A 19163-nucleotide genomic window follows, 5' to 3' on the forward strand; every position below is an offset into this window, starting at 1 on the left:
TCCTCAAGGAAAAGAAATTGGATATATATATATATATATATATATATATATATATACTATTTTGAAAGTTTCACTGGGTTGTGTTAAGCAATTAATGGAGTATATTATGTTATGCAATATTATAAATTATATTTTTGCAGTTGTGATATAAAAAATGATCTTAGAGGAGACATCATGTATTATGTAAGTGGGAGAAATCTAAGAGGGTTGTATTTTCTTTCCAAGGAGAAACTATATAAATAGTTCCACAATAGGAAATTCTTGTGTTTGTGTAATATCTAGACCTTTATAAGTATATGCACCAAAGCAACTGTGGCAATGTTTCATGTGGCCTTTTCTTTTCCCCCAAACCTTTCATAGTGCCCAGTGTATGATCTTGACCATAACGTGGAATTCAATGGTGTTTATCAGTCTATGACCAAGAAAGCAGCTATCACTGTACAGGTAAGATATTTTCCCCTTCTTATAACTTTCTTTTTCTATGACTATCAAACAAAATGGTTTACAATAAATTATCTGCAACACTCTGACATCCCTAAATAATAGCTTCCTGCTTTTAAAATCAATTTAAGGCTGAAGGACTCTGAATGTAGATTGTAGCATACTATTTTAATTTTTTTCATTTTTTTTCCTTTTGGTTTGTTTCTTTTTTCATAACTGTGACTACTATGGAAATTTATTTTACATGATTATACATATATAACATATCAAATTGCTTACCATTTTAGGAAGAGGGGATGAGATGGAGAGAGGGAAAAAATTCACAACTCAAAATCTTATCAAAATGAATGCTAAAAATTTTCTTAACATATAATTAAAAAAGTAAAAATACTATTTTTGAAATAATTTTAAAATAATAAAAGACTATTCTTTGAAAAAAGTTTAGTTTAAGGGTCAGTGTCTCTAAGCCCTGAGATCAGAGCAGAGATGTGAGGAAGGAGGTATTGACTCTAGAAGTTCCTTAGTTAAGTAAAGAAAAGAATAACACTGCCAGCTCTGCTCCCCTCCCTGCTTAGCATCCTAGCAACCTTTGAGAGTAAAGTAGGATGTGAAGGAACAAGTCAAAGGGTGTGGAAATTTGCTAGATAAGGTTTCAGGTTCTTCCAGTTGACTAGATTCTAATCTACTAGTTGGGGATTACTGCTTTTTTTTCAATTCATGAAACTTTAAGGTAATTAGTCAACATCAAGTAATGGATAGAGTTGGTCTTTTACCTCAACAAAACCTGGATTCATATCCTATCTCTACTATATACTGGCTTTGTGACCTTAGTTAGACAAATATCTCATCTTCTAAGTAAATGCTCGAGACAATTCTCTGTGGGTCTCTTTAAATTACAGCAAAGATGTTGACCAGAATTGGGAGAAGGCGTTACCTCCCTTGGGAATTCCTTATACCAAAAAAAATCAAAGGTCTACCAGTCCCTCTTTGTAGAATACCAGACCAAAGGTATTCTAACACTTTGGTCTACTGGCAGCAACCAAACTGGATTGTTCTTTTATCAACATATACCATTTGTTTGATATCAATTAATACCAATAATGTGCATAGATTTTTGCATTGGATATGCAAAGATGAATTCCCAGTTCTAACAGAGTTTAACTTCTCTACACTTGTTTGCTCTGAAGAGTGCTAGATGCAAATAGAAACACTTGAGCTGAATTTAGACTACTGGGAAAAATGGAGAAATTTCTTGAACAGCAGGAAAAGAGTAAAAAAAAAAATTAATTATCAATTAGGAAGCAGACTTTATTCTTTCCTTTTCTCCTTTTTTCATTTTCCAAAACCTCAGATTTAATGCACAAAGTCTCTACTCTTGTTTCTATTCTTGTTTATTTTTTGCTGAAGGAATCGCTCCACAATTACACTGACAATCCTAAATGGGTTATGACAGAAATGATAAAAAAGAAAACAGTAGAATACTTCTATTTTTACAAGATTTAAGATGCCAAATAATTAAGATACTATAAATTATACCCAATGCTTCACTTTGGAAGTACTTACTAGAACATTCCCTTTGGGAAGATAACATTTAGTCTTGAGTCCCTTTCTCTGGTGCTAATGGTATATCCATGTTTTGTTATTTTGAATCAGTGTGCTAAATGTTAAGCTCAAAACTCAAGTAATAAAGAACTTCAGAATGGACTTGAAAGAGCAACTTGCCCAAAGTCCTATTTTATAGATGCGGAAACTGAGGCCCAGAGATGAAATATCACACAGTAGCCAAACTAGGTCTCAAACCCACAGTACCTGACTCTTAAGTCTAGTACTGCTTCTACTTCATCACAATGGTAGATGATGGATGGGGCAGCTAAGTGGTGCAATAGTGTCCTGGGTTTGGAATCACATCTTCCTGAATTCAAATCTGGACTCAGACACTAACTAGCTATGTGACCCTGGGCAAGTCACTTAACTCTGCCTCAGTTTCCTCATCTGTAAGATGAGCTAGAGAAAGAAATGGCAAACTACTCCAATGTCTTTGCTAAGAAAACCCCAAATAGGGTCACAAAGATCAAACATAACTGAACAACAATGATAACAGAGAATAATGTGGAAATATTTGTAATATAAAAAACAAAACATGAAATAAAACTAAGAAAATTTCATTCTTAGCAATTATTGATTATGTGTTCTTAACTTATTTAGCTTAAGTTAAAAAAAATTTTTTTAAATTCAGAAAGATTAGCTAATAGTCATTAAGGCCTTTCCAAAGCATTACATTTTGCCTGTTGATTCATTAGTTTATATAATTCCTATTATAACATCTAGGAACAAGACAGAAGTCTTGAATAAGTTGTGAGAGTGATTTTCACCTTCCAAACCAGGAAATAGCAAACTATATCAAGATTTGGTGTGGGTATGCAACTAAAATTAATTATGAAGGGATTTAGGGTAGGAGTGAACTCTACTTTCCTCTTTCTTTCTTTACTTTCCCCATCTTCCCCTGCTTCTCCTTTTCTCTCTTTCTTTTTATTCTCTATCTATCCTAAGGTTGTTATATCTTATACAGAAGAAGGATTTCCCAGGAGAGCAGTTCTTTGTGGTGTTCGTGATAAAGCCTGAAGATTATGCTTGTGGAGGATCCTTCTTCATCCAGGGTAAGGCATAGTGACAGACATTGACCTGTGAGAGGAGCCACGGGTGAGGCAAACTGGCCTGTGAGACTATCTCTAGCTCTCTGTAAATGATCTCTCATCAGAAGGGAAGAATCAGGAGAGACCATGACTGTTCCCTTGCAGGACAGTCTCAGAGATAAGACAATGCAAGGCAAAGAGAGAAAATAAGAGATTATAAATATATTCCTTTGACAGAAGAGTTGTTAGTATAATGCAGCTTTTTAAATCCTTGCACTTTTGCAGATAATGAAAGGTATATCAAGGAATAGAGCTCTTATATAGTAAATCAAGATACCAACTTTTTTTTTCTTTGATAGGTGATAGAAACAGACCACAGAACATTTATCATTGTACATTTCAGTTTTGGGTAGGGAAAGAAAATTCAGTTTTCAATTCTTGTTGCCAAAGATATGCCTTCACAAACAGTAAAAAATCAACAGTGTCTATCATAGTGTGGTAACTTACCCTGAATGATAAACAGGTGTATGAAATACTGAATCCAGTAAATAAAAGTATGGGTTCCTTTCCCTGGATTTTGCAATAGGCACTCATTGGTCCCATTACCTAGATTCTCACTACATTTGAATCCATCTTCCACATATCTTCCAAAGTCATTTTTCTTAGATTTAAATGTCATTCCCCTATCCAATTAACTCTAGGTCATTACTCCCCTCCTATATTGTATGATCTAGTCCAAAGCTTCTCAAAATGTGGGTCGAGACTCCATATGGTGTCACAAAATTATGATTAATATGTAGGTATATAATGTAGGTATATAAAAAGGCATACAAATCAATATTTACATCAGTAAATTTTACTGTATTTACTGATGTATTTACTGATGTAAATATTGATTTGTATGCCTTTTTATATACCTACATACTTGAGACCACATAAAAATTTCTCTGTCAAAAAGGAGTCTTGAGTAGAAAAAGTTTAAGAAGCCCTGATCTAGCCCAAGTGGTCTTTCAGTTCCTCACACATGGTTTTCTTTCTCTTGTCTCCCTGCCTTCCCTCATGCCAGAAAGGCTCACCTTCAACACCCAATCTCAAAGAATTTTTCTTTTCTTTTGAGGCAAAGCTCTACCACCACCTACAGGAAGCCTTTTCTAGCCCTATCAATTTCTTTCTTTTTTTTTAATAGCTTTTTATTTTCAAGTTATATGCATGGTTAATTTTATAGCATTGACAATTGCCAAACCTTTTGTTCCAATTTTTCCCCTCCTTCCCTTCACCCCTTCCCCTATATGGCAGGATGACCAATACATGTTAAATATGTTAAAGTATAAATTAAATACAAAATAAGTATACATGTCCAAAACCTTATTTTGCTGTTCAAAAAGAATTGGACTCTGAAATAGTGTACAAAAGGAAATCAAAAATGCAGGCGGACAAAAATAGAGGGATTGGGAATTCTATGAAATGGTTCTTAGTCATCTCCCAGAGTTCTTTCGCTGGGTGTAGCTGGTTCAGTTCATTACTGCTCCATTGGAACTGATTTGGTTCATCTCATTGCTGAAGATGGCCACGGCCATCAGAATTGATCATCATAGCCCTATCAATTTCTAGTGTCTTCTCTTAAATTACCTCCTATTTGATAACTTTGTATTTATTTCTGGTTAATCTGTATATGCATTACATAAGACCCTGCTGTCTCTGTTGTTAGGATATAAGATCTTTGTTTTGTTCATTAAATGAAAACTGTATCCTTAGCACTCAGCACAGTACTTGGCACAGAGCAGGTATCTCCTTGTTGACTGATGGAGTAAGAAAGCAAACCAATGGAGATTATCCTTTGAGCAATTATTAATGCAAGAGACCAAAACTCAGTTTCTGATGAATTTGTCTGTAATTCTCTTTCCAGAAAAGGAAAACCACACTTGGAATCTTCAGCGAACAAAGAATCTTAAAGTGACCATTGTTCCCTCTATTAAAGGTCAGTTCTGTCTCTGACTCAGAATTCCTGCCTGAGGGGACACAGTAGTAATTTCAGTTACATCTTCCCCTTTCCTCAGCCTAGTCCTATCTTTTCTCAACTGGAATGCCAAATATATCATGGAATTAGAGATACAAAGAATAGCGGTTTTATGGGGTTTGGTTTTGCAAGTCAATGTAATTCAACGTCAGATTTATTAAGCACATGCTAATAGCTGATTGGTGAGTTGCATCATACTATTTCTTCCAAAGGAAAGGAGCAAGAATTGTGGAATTGTTTATAGTGATTGTAGACCCAGTTACCTATAGAAAGAGTTCCTAAAGATGGTTTGTTATGTCTGTGTACGAGCTCAAGGAACTTTGTGTCTCCTAACAAAAATCACTGTTGGGCTATTTAAATGGAAGTAGTAAAATTTAGAACCAACAGTTACCCCTTCCATTATAAAGTATTTCCCATTCCTTTCTGTCTTCCCAAACCTAACTATATTTCTTTTTTCTTCAGAATCTGTTTATGTGAAAGCCATATTACTGAGCTTCCTAATATTCTTCTCCTTCTACTTGGGGTCGCTACTTGTTGCTTTTGTGCACTATGCCAGGTAAGTAAAGAACTTCTATAAAAGTCACACCTCTGTCCCTTTGTCTACCTGGTACTCCTTCATACTGATGGACTCTTCTATGCCGTCAAGATTTCAAATACATTCATATCAGAAGACTGCTGCAACTTACCAAAGACCAAGCCAGTAGTATAAAGAAACACTCATCATCAGTAGACTAACTGCTTGAAACTAAATATTTTGGCCATGGCAAACCAAATAAAATTATTAATATGATTGTTTATATAGTAACAGAAATTGTTAAAACCAAATGTACTGTAACACCCTTAAATGTTCCTTATAATATCAGAATTGCAGTAATGTTGCATTTCTACTCTTAAGATATTTATTCTTTTTTAATAGCTTTTTATTTTTCAAAATACATATAAAGTTTTCAACATTCACCCTTGCAAAACTTTGTGTTCCAAATTTTTCTTCCTTCCTCCTCCTCTCCCCCTTCCCCTAGACTGCAAGTAATTTAATATATTAAATATGTGCATTTCTTCTAAGCATATTTCCACATTTATCATGCTGCACAAGAAAAATCAGATCAAAAAGGAAAAAAAATGAGAAAGAAAAAAACAAGCAAACAACAGCATTTTTTAAAAAGGTGAGAATAGTATGTTGTGATCCACATCCACTCCTCAGAGTCCTTTATATGCAGATGGCTCTCTCCATCACAAGTCTATTGGAGTTGGCCTGAATCAGCTCAGTATTGAAAACAGCCAAATCCATCACAGTTGATCAAGATATTTATTTTTTATTAGACTGAGCTGAACTATATCCTAGGTCCTCCCCACCCAGGGAGTTTGTCTTGTGGGAGATCCAACTCAAGCTGGATTTCAGTGTCCTCGACCTTTTCCATTGGGGTTCATGACAAGAAGGGCAAAACAGCTAGAATGAAGTGGCTTTCCTTGCCTGGATTACCAAAAGCTACTAGGGTTTCTTGAACAGGCCTTTCTTCCTCACACTATCTCCTATTCCTCTCCTCCAAAAACTATAAAAAACTTTTTCATGAGTATCTAGTGGGGAAATCTACTAACCCAGAGTGGCAGATTTGCTACCCTGTACTGTCAACGACTCATGGTTTTGATCTATTTCAATACTTGACAATGCAAAGAAAAATTCAGAGATACTCTCAGTCCTATGGGACCCCTTTCACTTGTGTAATAACTGTGGCAAAGGAAACAGAGTACTAAAAAAATTAGTTTTTAGATTGTCTATAAACATTAGCTCAATTATTGATACGCTAAATATAAAATGATCAGTGAGGGAATATACTGAAGAGGAAACTGAATCCTGTCAGTCTTGACTTTCTTGTGAAACCAAAATACAAAAGGAAGTTATTGTAAAACTGAAAAATTATTTACAGGCTCTCCCTAGAGAGGCAAATAAAAGAATGGGCAGAGTTGATTTTATCATGTACCCAAAAGCAAAAACAAACATCATTTCATGCAACTCTTGGTCAGTTCAGATTCCAGTGCTCACACACAAAAAAATTTATATAATTCTTCAAACTCGATAGGACTCTATAGGTTTTAAAAGTGATCTTAGTAAATCATTGTGTCTAACCTTACCATTTTACAGATGAAGAAACTTAGCATAGATTGTATGACTCACTTGCTTAGAGTCACACAGTGTTCAAGATAGAATCTGAATTCTAAAATCCAATCTAATACACGTCTTAGACACTCTACCAATAAAGCCCATGGTTTAAGACCCTCCAAATTAAATTACCTCATACTTTAATATTTGCCAGATTCCAAGAAAATTTAAAATAATTTTTTTTAACTGGCAGCTTTAATGTAAAGATGGGCGGAGGGTAGACAAAAAAAATTGAAAATGTGACTCAGGAGTAATAAGTAAGAGAGACTTATAGACTTTATCGAAGTTTCATGCTTATTTATCATGAATACTTTCTTCAAGAAGAAAAGTAAGTGGTGTTAGACTCAGCAAGTACCAAATAAAATAAAATTAATTACATTTTAATGGACAAGAAATAATTGGTGACTATTGTAGTCACTTATGTTTTAGCTTTTAGCTATATCTATATCATCAAAATCATCAACTTGTTAGAGCCAAGATCAAAATAAATACCAAACTGGAAGAAAAAATACAAATACAAACATATAGAATGCAATACTAACAAAAAGATAAAAGCCTATATTAACACAATCTGTAATCATTTCCTAATGAATTCCAACTTGTATGCATGAGAAGAAAATGGTCCAAGCTCCTCTTCATCTTCTTGATCTTGATCAAATTCTTAATCACCTTGCTGAAAGATATGACAGCAAAGAGTACCATCCATTATTACCAAGAGTTCTGCACTTTTTTTTTAAATCATGGATTACTTTGGCTATTTGGTGAGACCTGTTGTCCCCCTTTCAAAATAATGTTTTCAAATGCATAAAATAAAATATATAAGGTTACAAAAGAAGCCAGTTATATTAAAATATGTTTGTCAAAATATTTTAAACAGATAAGTCCATTAAAAACCTCTGATTTAGACCATAAATTTGTATATAAATCTTAGAGAAAATGCTAGAAGAGAAAGAACAGTAGCAATTTTTAAATATACAAAAGAATAATGAATGAAACAAGTTCACATTAAGTATGTTTAGAGACCCAATTAAACCAGATTATCTTAAAGTGACTTAAGAATAAATTACTGAATGCTGAAAAATGAAAAAGATTGTAAAGATTTTTATAATAAGCCATTTTATCCATCTGTGACAAAAAAAACTATTAACATTTGAATTGTCATTAATATTTCTCATGCATGATATGTTTTTATAGAATTGCTCTAGCACCAATATAATTTTGGGTATTGAGAAGTTGATTCTAAAGACATTTGAAACAAAGGAGAATATCAGACATTTGGAAAATATCACAAAATTTATTATCACCAAAAATAAAAGTTGGCCAAAAGTATATCAATAACTGACTCATACATACTTTTCTCTAATCTTTATAAAATCTTTAGAAAGCTAATCTGCATATGTTGTCAAAGGCATCCTTAATAGAGACAAAAGGGAATGGGCAGGCTTTTGCAAAAGATATTCTATAGTAGATCACATCTTACAGTCGCAGAATTGATGTTTAGGAATGGAAAATATAAGTTCAATTGTGCGTGGTGTTTGTGACTATTAAAAAACATTTAATTCAATAGAAGAAAAATATTGTCTCCAAGGTTTTCCTATAATGATGAAAAATTATATAATAATATTAACATTAATAATAATATTATTTTACATACTAAAATCATCTAAGATCCTTTGGAAGGTATGTATGCTCTGATTTTAATAATCATAATAGAAAACATTTATGTAGCCTTTATTATGTGGCAGGCATTATACTTAGCACTTTACAATTATTATCTTTAGTTGATCCTCTCAACAACTCTGGGAGGTAGGGGCTATTATTATCTCCATTTTACAGGTGAAGAAACTGAGGCAAATAGGACTTAAATGACTTTCCCAGAGTCAGAAATTGAACTCATCTTCCTAATTCCTAAGCTGGCACCCTGTTTATTCTACCTCCTATAGATAACGGTCATAAAGATTGTGTGCATGTGTGCATGCACATCTGTGTGTATGTATGTAAAATCAAATTCATATATATATATATATATGTGTGTATAGGCATATGCATACAAATAGGTGAATCAAATATAGGGGAGAGAGAGAGTGAGACTGAGAAAGAGAAAGAGAAGTGTAGATACATAGGTTGGTCCAAGTTGAGGTTTTCTTGGTCATTTTTTTTTTGGTGTGGGGGGGAATTAATAAGGTCTGAGATCGTTTTCTCATCTTTTCCAAAGATGCCTTTGGTATCTTCCCCTCCTTTACATACTTTGTCAATTTATCCCTCCAGCTCGGTTCTTCTTTCTTTCTCTCTCTCTCAAATTCAATATAGATATATGTGCATACACATCTTTATATCTGTATGTACACACATGTACACACACTCACATATATGCATTTTCTTACCTATGTTCTTAGTGATGATTCCATGTTTTGTGTAAGCTCTTCAAGAACTGTGATATTAAGACCCAAGTGTGGTGATTCTACTATTCTTGATGGAAAAAACATAATGATTTTTGCAAATCTTTTTCATTTTTCTTCCATTTGTGTACCCCTTCCTTTTTTGTTTCATCCTAATATGCCCTTGGGATGAGTTTGCTTAGTTGGATATATTACTAGGCTTTCTTTAAACTATACTGCTTCCCTCTGCTTTTTGAGAAGATCTTGTTCATAATCATCTTTCATCTTCCTTCACAAGATTTTATAAATTAGTTTATATTCCTATTCCTTTTTGTTTTTGGCAGCCATCTTTCTCTAACAAGTAAGTCAAAATTTGCTGACTAAGGTGATTTCTGGATTCTTTAATCTCTTGGTTGTAACAGTTAATTTATATTAGTTTAATTTCTGGATGAAATTGAGCCAATATTGATGTCATTCTGATATCCATTTCCCATTTTCTCCTTTCAATAGTTTGTTTTAAATAATTTGGAGCTAACTTTTCTTTATTAAATATTATTTATTTTTCTCATCATTATTCTTGTTGATTATAAAGTTGAATATTGCTTATAGTAGGTGCTTTAAAAGTGCTTCTTGAAATTTTATTTATTTTATGTTATTCAGTTAATGGGCAGTTATTATCCTGTTATTCAGTTAATGATGTAACTAGTCCTTTAATAATTATATTTTGGATATACATTGAAGATGGAAAGGAATATAGATTAAAATTTAATATTAATGATTACCTTCAGGAAATTATATACTTTTTTAATGATCTCAAGATTCTCACTAAAACAAAATCCCTTCTACTAGAAAATTAGTAATTTTTCTAGTGATGATGTATAGTTGAAAGTCTTGGAATACCACAGTCTCTGAAGAATTAGAGTTCCATCCAAAGGACAATGAGAAGGATGTTGTGGGTATGAGTAAGTTTCAATGCATTATCAATGAAGAATTGTACCAGAAAGAGATATGATTGGAAAAAACAGTAGGATAGTCAGATAACAAGAGGGAGAGATAATTGATGTATGGTCTGGTGCTCCTTTGATATTTATCCAGTATGAAGAAATCAAGAAAAAGACCAAAAGAGTGATGGAATGGATTCCCTGTAGGGGAATTACAGAAAACATGGACACAAGTCACCCTAGGTCAGAAGTCTTGAATTGTTTATGAATTGTAATATTGGAAGAAGAACCCCAACTGGAGGTCAAAATATCATGTTTATTAAGTAGACCATAGAGATTCAAGCAGCAGAAAAAAATTAAAATGGAAGCTTAAATAGATCATGAGGAACAATAGCAGGACAAATTATTTCTAATGGTCTTCTCATTCTTTTTATGGCAAATGTTATACAACCAATATTCCACTGGAAGCTCCATAAACAGTGAGGAGAAAAACAGGGATAGAAGAACATTTTTCCAAAAGCCACAGGCATTTTCTCTTCCCAGAATTTCTAGAAAAGAAGTTAAAATTTCTTATAACCCATCCCACTATAGCTGAAGCTTGAATTTTCAAAGAAAAAGTTCCAATCTCAGAACTTTGATTATATTCCTTTTCAGAAACAATTTCACAAAAGCAGCAGAGAATTTCATGATAAGCAAATGATACTACTTCTTTTGAACATGCAAAAAGAAATAGATAAAAACAATTCTATGACAGATGAACTGGGCTAGCACCCATGGGCCCAAAATTAGTGTCTGCTTATGTGATGGAATCTAAGAAGTGATTTAGATCCCTTGTCTCAAAATATCACAATTAATTTATCTGATAGGTTGTCTCTGGGGATTCTTTGAATGCCTTCAAAAGAAGTTCCTGGATAAATGAAACTCTGAAAAGGAAAAAACAACAATATTTTTCAGATGAGAAATCAGTAAACCTGGGTTCTAGTCCAAGCTCTGATGCTTTGTTCTCTTGGGCAAATCAATTAAATTTTTTGATCCTCATTTTCCTTATCTGAAAAATAGGAGTAATTATCCCTGTCCTACCTGACTCACAGAGTTAACTGTCTTGAAGATCAAATGAGAGAATGGACATGAAAGCATTATATATATTTAAATGAAATTGTTGTTGCCATTATAATTGTCATTCTGATAATGGCCACCTGAAAGAGATAACAGATTAGCCCAACATTTTATCAGCTATATGAATTAATCAGATCATCAAAAAAGAAAAACGAATCCTGAGGGGCTAATAACTTTGAAGGAGATGGAAAGGAAAAAAATAGATCGGATTGCTACATTTTAGGGACTCTGAGCAAACTATTTGTGAGGATACAGTGTGACAATTGTGAATATGAAGGGGGAAAATACAAAAGAAGCAAAAAGAATGCTAAGCCTGCCTCACAATTTCATCTTCAATGGGCTTTGTCAGATTCTCAAAAAAAATTGTGGAAACCTAGCTCTAAAAAAGTGTTTTCGTATTGAAATTTTCATTTGTAATGGATATGACTTCATCATATAGATTCATCAGTATTATCTTTACAGAAAGATAAAAACTAACATAATTATTATATGGAAATTCATTGGTTGGTATTGAACCTAGTAAATAACATAATTTTTTAAAATTGTATTGTAGGGCCCTATACTGAAAGTTCAAGATGCCAGATTGTTACTGCAGCTAAATGCACAAGCAGAGATTCTTGCCAAATATAGAGAAACTGAAAATAGAAATTTGGAAACATAAGGTCTTTTGGCAAACTAAATAGGAAAATAGAATGAGGAAAAAAAGGGTAACAGAAGGAAAATTTTTGCTTCGCTGCACCAAATGGAAATAGTGCAAAGTTTTCTAAAGTTTCTGACTTCTAGATATAATAGCATTTGCTTTGTATTTGGTCTTTATTTATAACCTATGATTCTTGTAGCTGAGGTTTTGATGCCAAAATAAAATGTGTGTGTGTGTGTGGGGGGGTGTATTGGGGGATGGAAGAGGTGCTAGTTATATCTTTACATTATATAGATTCCTTTCTGAATAGATGTAATGATATAAATACACACATATGTATGCATTTCCATATATTACATATATATACAGAATATATCAACATACATACATATTCATAGAGATTCTTCCATCTATCTATCCTGGCCTCTTTCTCTTTCTCTCTCTCTCTCTCTTTCTCTCTCTCTCTCTCTCTCTTTCTCTCTGTCTCCTTCTCTCTCCCTCTCTCTCTGTCTCTCTGCCTCTGTCTCTGTCTCTGTCTCTGTCTCACTCTCTCTGTCTCTGTCTCTCTCTGTCTCCTTCTCTCTTCCTTCCTCCTTTTCTCTGTCTCTTTTTTCCTCTCTCTCATATACATTTTACAAGTCTTATGTCATTTGATCCTCAGAACAACTTGTGAGGTATGTGTAATTATTGTCTGTATTTTTGAGTTGAGGAAACTGAGGTATACAGTAATTAGATGACATGTCCCAAGATCACATAATTAGTAAATGTTGGAGGTCTTAGGACTTCCTGATCCCCTGTGCCACCCAGCTAACATGATAAACCTAAGATTACTAACTTTGTGGCTCATTAAAGCATCATAATAGGATTTAGGTGAAATATTCTGCTTCCTTAATGGGCTAGGGGAGGGAATGAAATAAGCATCTAAGACAACAGCTGACTCAGCCAATAGTAATTAGGCTCTGCATTGTTTCCTAATGTTAAATTTTAGATTACAGAATCTCAAGAGTTGTACCATCAAAATGCCAACCTGCATATAAAAAAAAAATCTCTCATAAAGTGTGTCCACCAAGTGGCCATCCAGTGTTTTTTGATGATTTGGGGGGAATAAGAGCCTGCTTTCTACTGAGGCAGCACATTTCACTTTGGTACAGCTCTCTTCTTATTAGGAAATTGTGTGTTAAAAGTCTTCATCTCCTATTGCTTCTAGTACTTCTTTTAGGACAAGCTAAATAGATCTCATCCCTTTTATATATAATAGTCCTTGATATACTTAAAAACAATTACATTCTGTCCTAACACTCCTCTGCTTCAAGTTAAACATCTCTCATTTCTTCAAACAGTTATCATAAAGCATGATTTGGAGACCTTTTGTTATCTTGTACACTCATCTCTGGACTCTATAGTTTATTAATTGTCCTTCTAAAAATGTCCATCACAAAATAAATCCACATAAATCATCAGCATTTTTATATGTTACCAACAAAGTCCAGCAGCAAGAGATACAAAGAGAAATTCTATTTAAAATAATTGTTGATAGTATAAAATATTTGGGGATCTATCTGCCAAGGGAAAGTAGGAACTTTATGAACATAATTACAAAACACTTTCCATACAAATAAAGTCATATCTAATCAATTGGAAAAATATCAAGTGCTCATGGATAGGCCTAAGCAAATTTAAAAATGACAATATTATCTAAATTAATCTATTTATTTAGTGCCATACCAACTAAACTCCCAAGAAATTATTTTACAGATCTGGAAAAAATAATAACAAAGTTCATCTGGAAAAAAGGTCAAGAATTTCAAAGGAATTAATGAAAAAAATGCCAATTGTTTGCCTAAATGTACCAGACTTAAAATTATATTATAAAGCACATCAAAACCATTTAGTAATGGCTAAGAAATAGAGTAGTTGATCAGTGGAATAGGTTAGGTTCACAGGACAAAATAGTCAATGACTATAGCAATCTAATGTTTGACAAACCCCAAAATCCCAGTTTTTGGGATAAGAACTCACTATTTGGGAAAAAAACTTCTGGGAAAATTGGAAACTAATATGGCAGAAACTAGGCATTGACCCACACCTAAAACCATATACCAAGATAAGGTTGAAATGGCTTCATGATTTAGACATAAGGAGTTATAAGCAAAATAAAAAGTACATTGAATAGTTTACCTCTCAGATCGCTAGAGAAAGAAGGAAGGAATTCATGGACAAAGAAGAACTGGAACTCATTATTGAACAAAAAATAGATAATTTTAATTATATTAAGTTAAAAAGGTTTTGTACAAGCAAAACTAATGCAGACAAAATTAGAAAGGAAGCAATAAATTAGGAAAAATAGTTTTACATTTAAGAGTTCTGATAAAGACCTCATTTCTAAAATATATAGAGAATAGAGAATTGATGTGGTATTCTCTTCTTTTATATAATATATGATGGTTCTCTGGGAGCAGGTTTCTTGGGGAGGTTTTCTGGAGGCAGCCTTAGTTTCAGTTCAAAGTAATAATCATTCCAAATGCAGCCAGGAGTTAAAATCCAGTCTTTTATTGTGTCCTTCAAAGTCTTGAGCTTCAGCACCTAGCTCCCTCCGAATGTCTCCAGCCAGCACCAAGGTGGAATATGGAATGAATCTGTCTCCGCCTCTGAGAGTGGGTTTCTGTGTCTCTGTCTGGGCTTCTGTCTCTGGCCCTGAGAGCCTCTTGCTTATATGCTGTACACTGAGTATATACCAATCATTATATCACTGGGAAACCATTATTTGTTGTAGGATTAAATCAATTCTAAACTAGATTTAAACATTGTCTCCTCAATTCCACTTAGTACCTTGTTTCAAGTTCTGGCCCATAACATCTCCTTGTAAGATCTGATCAATCATTCTGAACCATGCTAAATTAGATAATTATTGGGTCTATCAATTTAATGACTTAACACTTTGTAAGGATTCCAACATCTCCTGCTTTCTTTTGATTTAGAACATAAGGTGGTCATGACCTCCCTGACTTCTCAAGGAGGTGAGAACCCCAAAAAGAAGGTGATCGCGCCTTCCCTGACTGCTCAAAAAAGAAATGAAAACACCTTAAAAAGAAGGTGGTCACACCCTCCCTGACATCTCAGGAAGGGAGATGAAAACACCAAAGGCAATGGGAAATCAAATCAGATTAGCGGGTTTCTGAAGGGGCTCACTTGAAACAGGTATATATAAATCCATCAATATGGGAGGCATTGCACATAATTAAATAAATTACATAGGTACATAGCAATATAACACAGGCTAGTAGTAATGTAACAAATAACATGAATCAACATGAAAATTTATACATGTCTATAAGTCCTAGAAATAGTCCAATAGGAACCCATTGCCCATTAATTCATGTGCCAGGGATCCAATAATTCCTGTAAGCTTTGAAAGACTGCAATAGTCTCATCCACAATTTTTCATCTCAAGGAATCCAATGATTCTTGCTGGTTTTCAAGTCCTGCAACAGTCTCATCTTGTATTAGGGAATCCAATGATTCCTGAAGATTTTAAAGATCTTTTAACAGTCTCATTGTTAGTCATGCTCTTTCAGTGTCAGATGTTTCTTAAATCTTCTCTTTTGTTTTGAGGCTTTTTTCTCTTTCTGTCTCTCTCTGGTGGACAAGGTGAATACGGCTGGTTGGCACCCATTTGATTCCTTCTTCATCTGTAGAAATACAAGCAAACCCTCTTCCCCAAGCAGTTAACCTATCTAATTCCCTTCTATTTACCACTTTTGAAATTTCTCATCATCATCTGGCAATTACATTGGAGCTGTTTGCACTGGACATTGCCCATATCTACACTGAGCTCTAAGATGTCCAACTTTTCTACACTGAAAGCATCTACAAATTTCTCTAGAAGTCCCTTGCCGAGAGGAACCCTGTCTTCCCATGTTCATCATAGTTTGGGTATAATAAGCATTTGTGCCCACATAATGCCTTATGATCTCCTCTAAAGGAGCATCTTTGTCTAGTCCCCATATAATTCTTTTGCAAACCTCATTGGCATTTTCCTCAGCCAGATGTCTGGTCGTTATTTCTGTAGCTATATTATCTCCAATGGTTCTGATTACAGCTGTTTGCAAACGTCCCACAAAATCTGCAAAAAGTTCACTGGGACTTTGTTCTATTTTTGTGAAGGCTTTACTTCCATCTTTCTGTCCGGGAAGAGAACTCCAAGCTTTTATTGCAGCCTTAGAAATTTGCTCATACACTAGTATGGGATAATAAATCTGTTCTGAATTCTCTCCATACTGACCTTCACCAGCTGGTTGGTCAAAAGCGATTTGTACATTAACTCCTGTTTGCCTGTTTCGTTGGGCTGGAATCCTACATAATTCATGATACTCCGAAAGCCACAACAAATTTTATCCAGGTTCTAAACATGTCCTTGCTATGGATTTCCAATCACTCGGGGTTAAGATTTCATAAGACAAATTATCTAGTAACATCTTAACATAAGATGATGTAGCCCCATAAAGAGTGCAACCCTTTTACAAATCTTTAATTTTTTCCAAATTAAAAGGAGTGTATCGTCTCCCTTTTTGACTTGGAGAGTCAAGCTCTTCAATCACAGGATATGCATTTATAAAATCAGATACATCTTCTCCTTCATTTTTTGCCTTAATTAATGCCTTTTCTAATATTGTCATATTCTGTTTCACTGGAGATGCTGACTGTGTTTCTGCCTCTCCCCCTCCTCCTTGTTCCTCCACCCATGAAGGGTTAATTGAAGGGGGAGGGTCATGAGATGTGGAATGATCTAATTTCTCCTGCTGTGAAGTATCACACTCAAAATTGTACTTAACTCCATTCTTATCTGATTCTTCCTCCTTTTCACCTAGTTTAGTTGGCACTTCCCCCTCCTGCTCTTTCTTCTTTTTCCTTATTCTAACACTTACATAATTTCCTAAAGCCAGTTGTATTAAATTATATATATATATATATTAAGTGTGTCTTTGGAAATTGAGTCAGGTCCATTTTTATTGTAGAATTGACAAAGATCCTCTCCTACTAATTTCCACTCATCTAGATCCAATTCTTTTTCCATAGAGAAACAAAGACATATGTACTTTACAGTTTCTAAAAGTTCAGTGATCTGCTGCAAAATTATAATCAAATCTTGGCTTTTCATAACCTTGACAATGCTCTCTAAACATTTTCCTTGAACAGAAACAGAGCTGTTTTTTAAACAGCTGTCCCATCTTAGCTGAAATTCTTCTTTAACTCTTTTAACAAAATTTCTTTGTTGTACTCACCCTAATTTCTGGGTTGAGGAGACTTTTCCACTGGATCAGGATCCTGTCAGTCCCACGTTCGGACGCCAAAATGTGGTGTTCTCTTCTTTTATATAATACATAATAGTTCTCTGGGAGCAGGTTTTTTGGGGAGGTTTTCTAGAGGCAGCCTTAGTTTCAGTTCAGTATAATAATCACCTCAAATGCAGGCAGGAGTTAAAGTCCAAATCCTTTATTGTATCCTTTTAAGTCTTGTCTCCTTCCTTGGGCCGGTTAGCTTTTTTAGAGGCCTATTTCTCTCTTTGATTCCTGCTGCTAATCCTTTGCCTCTGCCAGCTTCAGCCTCTAGCTCCCTCTGAATCTCCAGCCAGCACAAAGGTGGAATATGGAATGAATCTGTCTCCACCTCTGAGAGTGGACTTCTGTGTCTCTGTCTGGCTTCTGTCTGGGCTTCTGTCTCTGGCCCTGAGAGCCTCTTGCTTATGTGCTGTACACTGAGTACACACCATTCATTATATCACTGGGAAACCATTGTTTGTTGTAGGATTAAATCAATTCTAAACTAGATTTAAATATTGTCTCCTCGATGCCACTTAGTACCTTGTTTCAAGTTCTGGCCCATAACATCTCCTTGTAGGATCAGATCAATCATAGTGAACCATGCTAAATTAGATAATTATTATCTCTATCAATTCTAATGACTTAACACTTTGTAAGGATTCCAACAAATTGACTCAAATTTATAAGAATTCAAGCTATTCTTATCAATTGATAAATGGTCAAAGGATATGAACAAACAATTTTTAGATGAAGAAATTGAAACCATTTCTAATCATATGAAAAGGTGCTCCAAATCACTATTGATCAGAGAAATGCAAATTAAGACAACTCTGAGATACCACTACATACCTCTCAGATTGACTAAGATGACAGGAAACAACCATGATGAATTTTGGAGGGGATGTGGGAAAACTGGGACACTAATACATTGATATGGATTGTGAAAGCATCCAGCCATTCTGGAGAGCAATTGGAACTGTGCTCAAAAGGTTATCAAACTGTGCATATCCTTTGATCCAGCATTGTTTCTACTGGGTTTATATCCCAAAGAGATCTTAAAAGAGGGAAAGGGATCCACATGTGCAAAAATGTTTGTGCCAGCCCTCTTTGTAGTAACAAGAAACTGGAAGCTGAGTGGATGCCCATCAGCTAGAGAATGGCTAAATAAGTTATGGTATATGAATGTTATGGAATATTATTGTTCTGTAAGAAACAACCAGCAGGATGATTTCAGAGAGGTTTGGAGAGACCTACATGAACTGATACTAAGTGAAATGAGCAGAACCAGGATTTCACTGTACCCAGCAATGGCAAGATTATACAATGATCAGTTATGATGGATGTGGTTCTCTTCAACAATGAGAAGATTCAGGCCAATTCCAATAATCTTGTAATGATGGGAGCCAACTATACCCAGAGAGAGGACTGTGGGAATTAAGCATTTTCAATTCTTTTGTTGCTGTCTGCTTAAATTTTATTTTCTTTCTCATTTTTTCCTTTTTTGAACTGATTCTTCTT

General features: G+C 34.4%; 1 protein-coding gene across 5 annotated transcripts in view; it reads left to right on the plus strand.

Moving 5' to 3' along the window:
* Nucleotides 1-19163, plus strand: part of SIDT1 (SID1 transmembrane family member 1) — a 176009-nt gene that overhangs the window by 96214 nt on the left and 60632 nt on the right. For all 5 annotated transcript variants that reach the window (XM_003763593.3, XM_031959674.1, XM_023499003.2 and 2 more), the window contains 4 exons: nt 361-444; nt 3011-3098; nt 4981-5052; nt 5554-5647. In XM_003763593.3, coding sequence (XP_003763641.2) covers nt 361-444; nt 3011-3098; nt 4981-5052; nt 5554-5647 — 338 coding nt within the window. The remainder of the gene's footprint in view (nt 1-360; nt 445-3010; nt 3099-4980; nt 5053-5553; nt 5648-19163) is intronic.

The sequence above is a fragment of the Sarcophilus harrisii genome, chromosome 3 (genome assembly GCF_902635505.1).
Source record: "Sarcophilus harrisii chromosome 3, mSarHar1.11, whole genome shotgun sequence".
Lineage (NCBI taxonomy): Eukaryota > Metazoa > Chordata > Mammalia > Dasyuromorphia > Dasyuridae > Sarcophilus > Sarcophilus harrisii.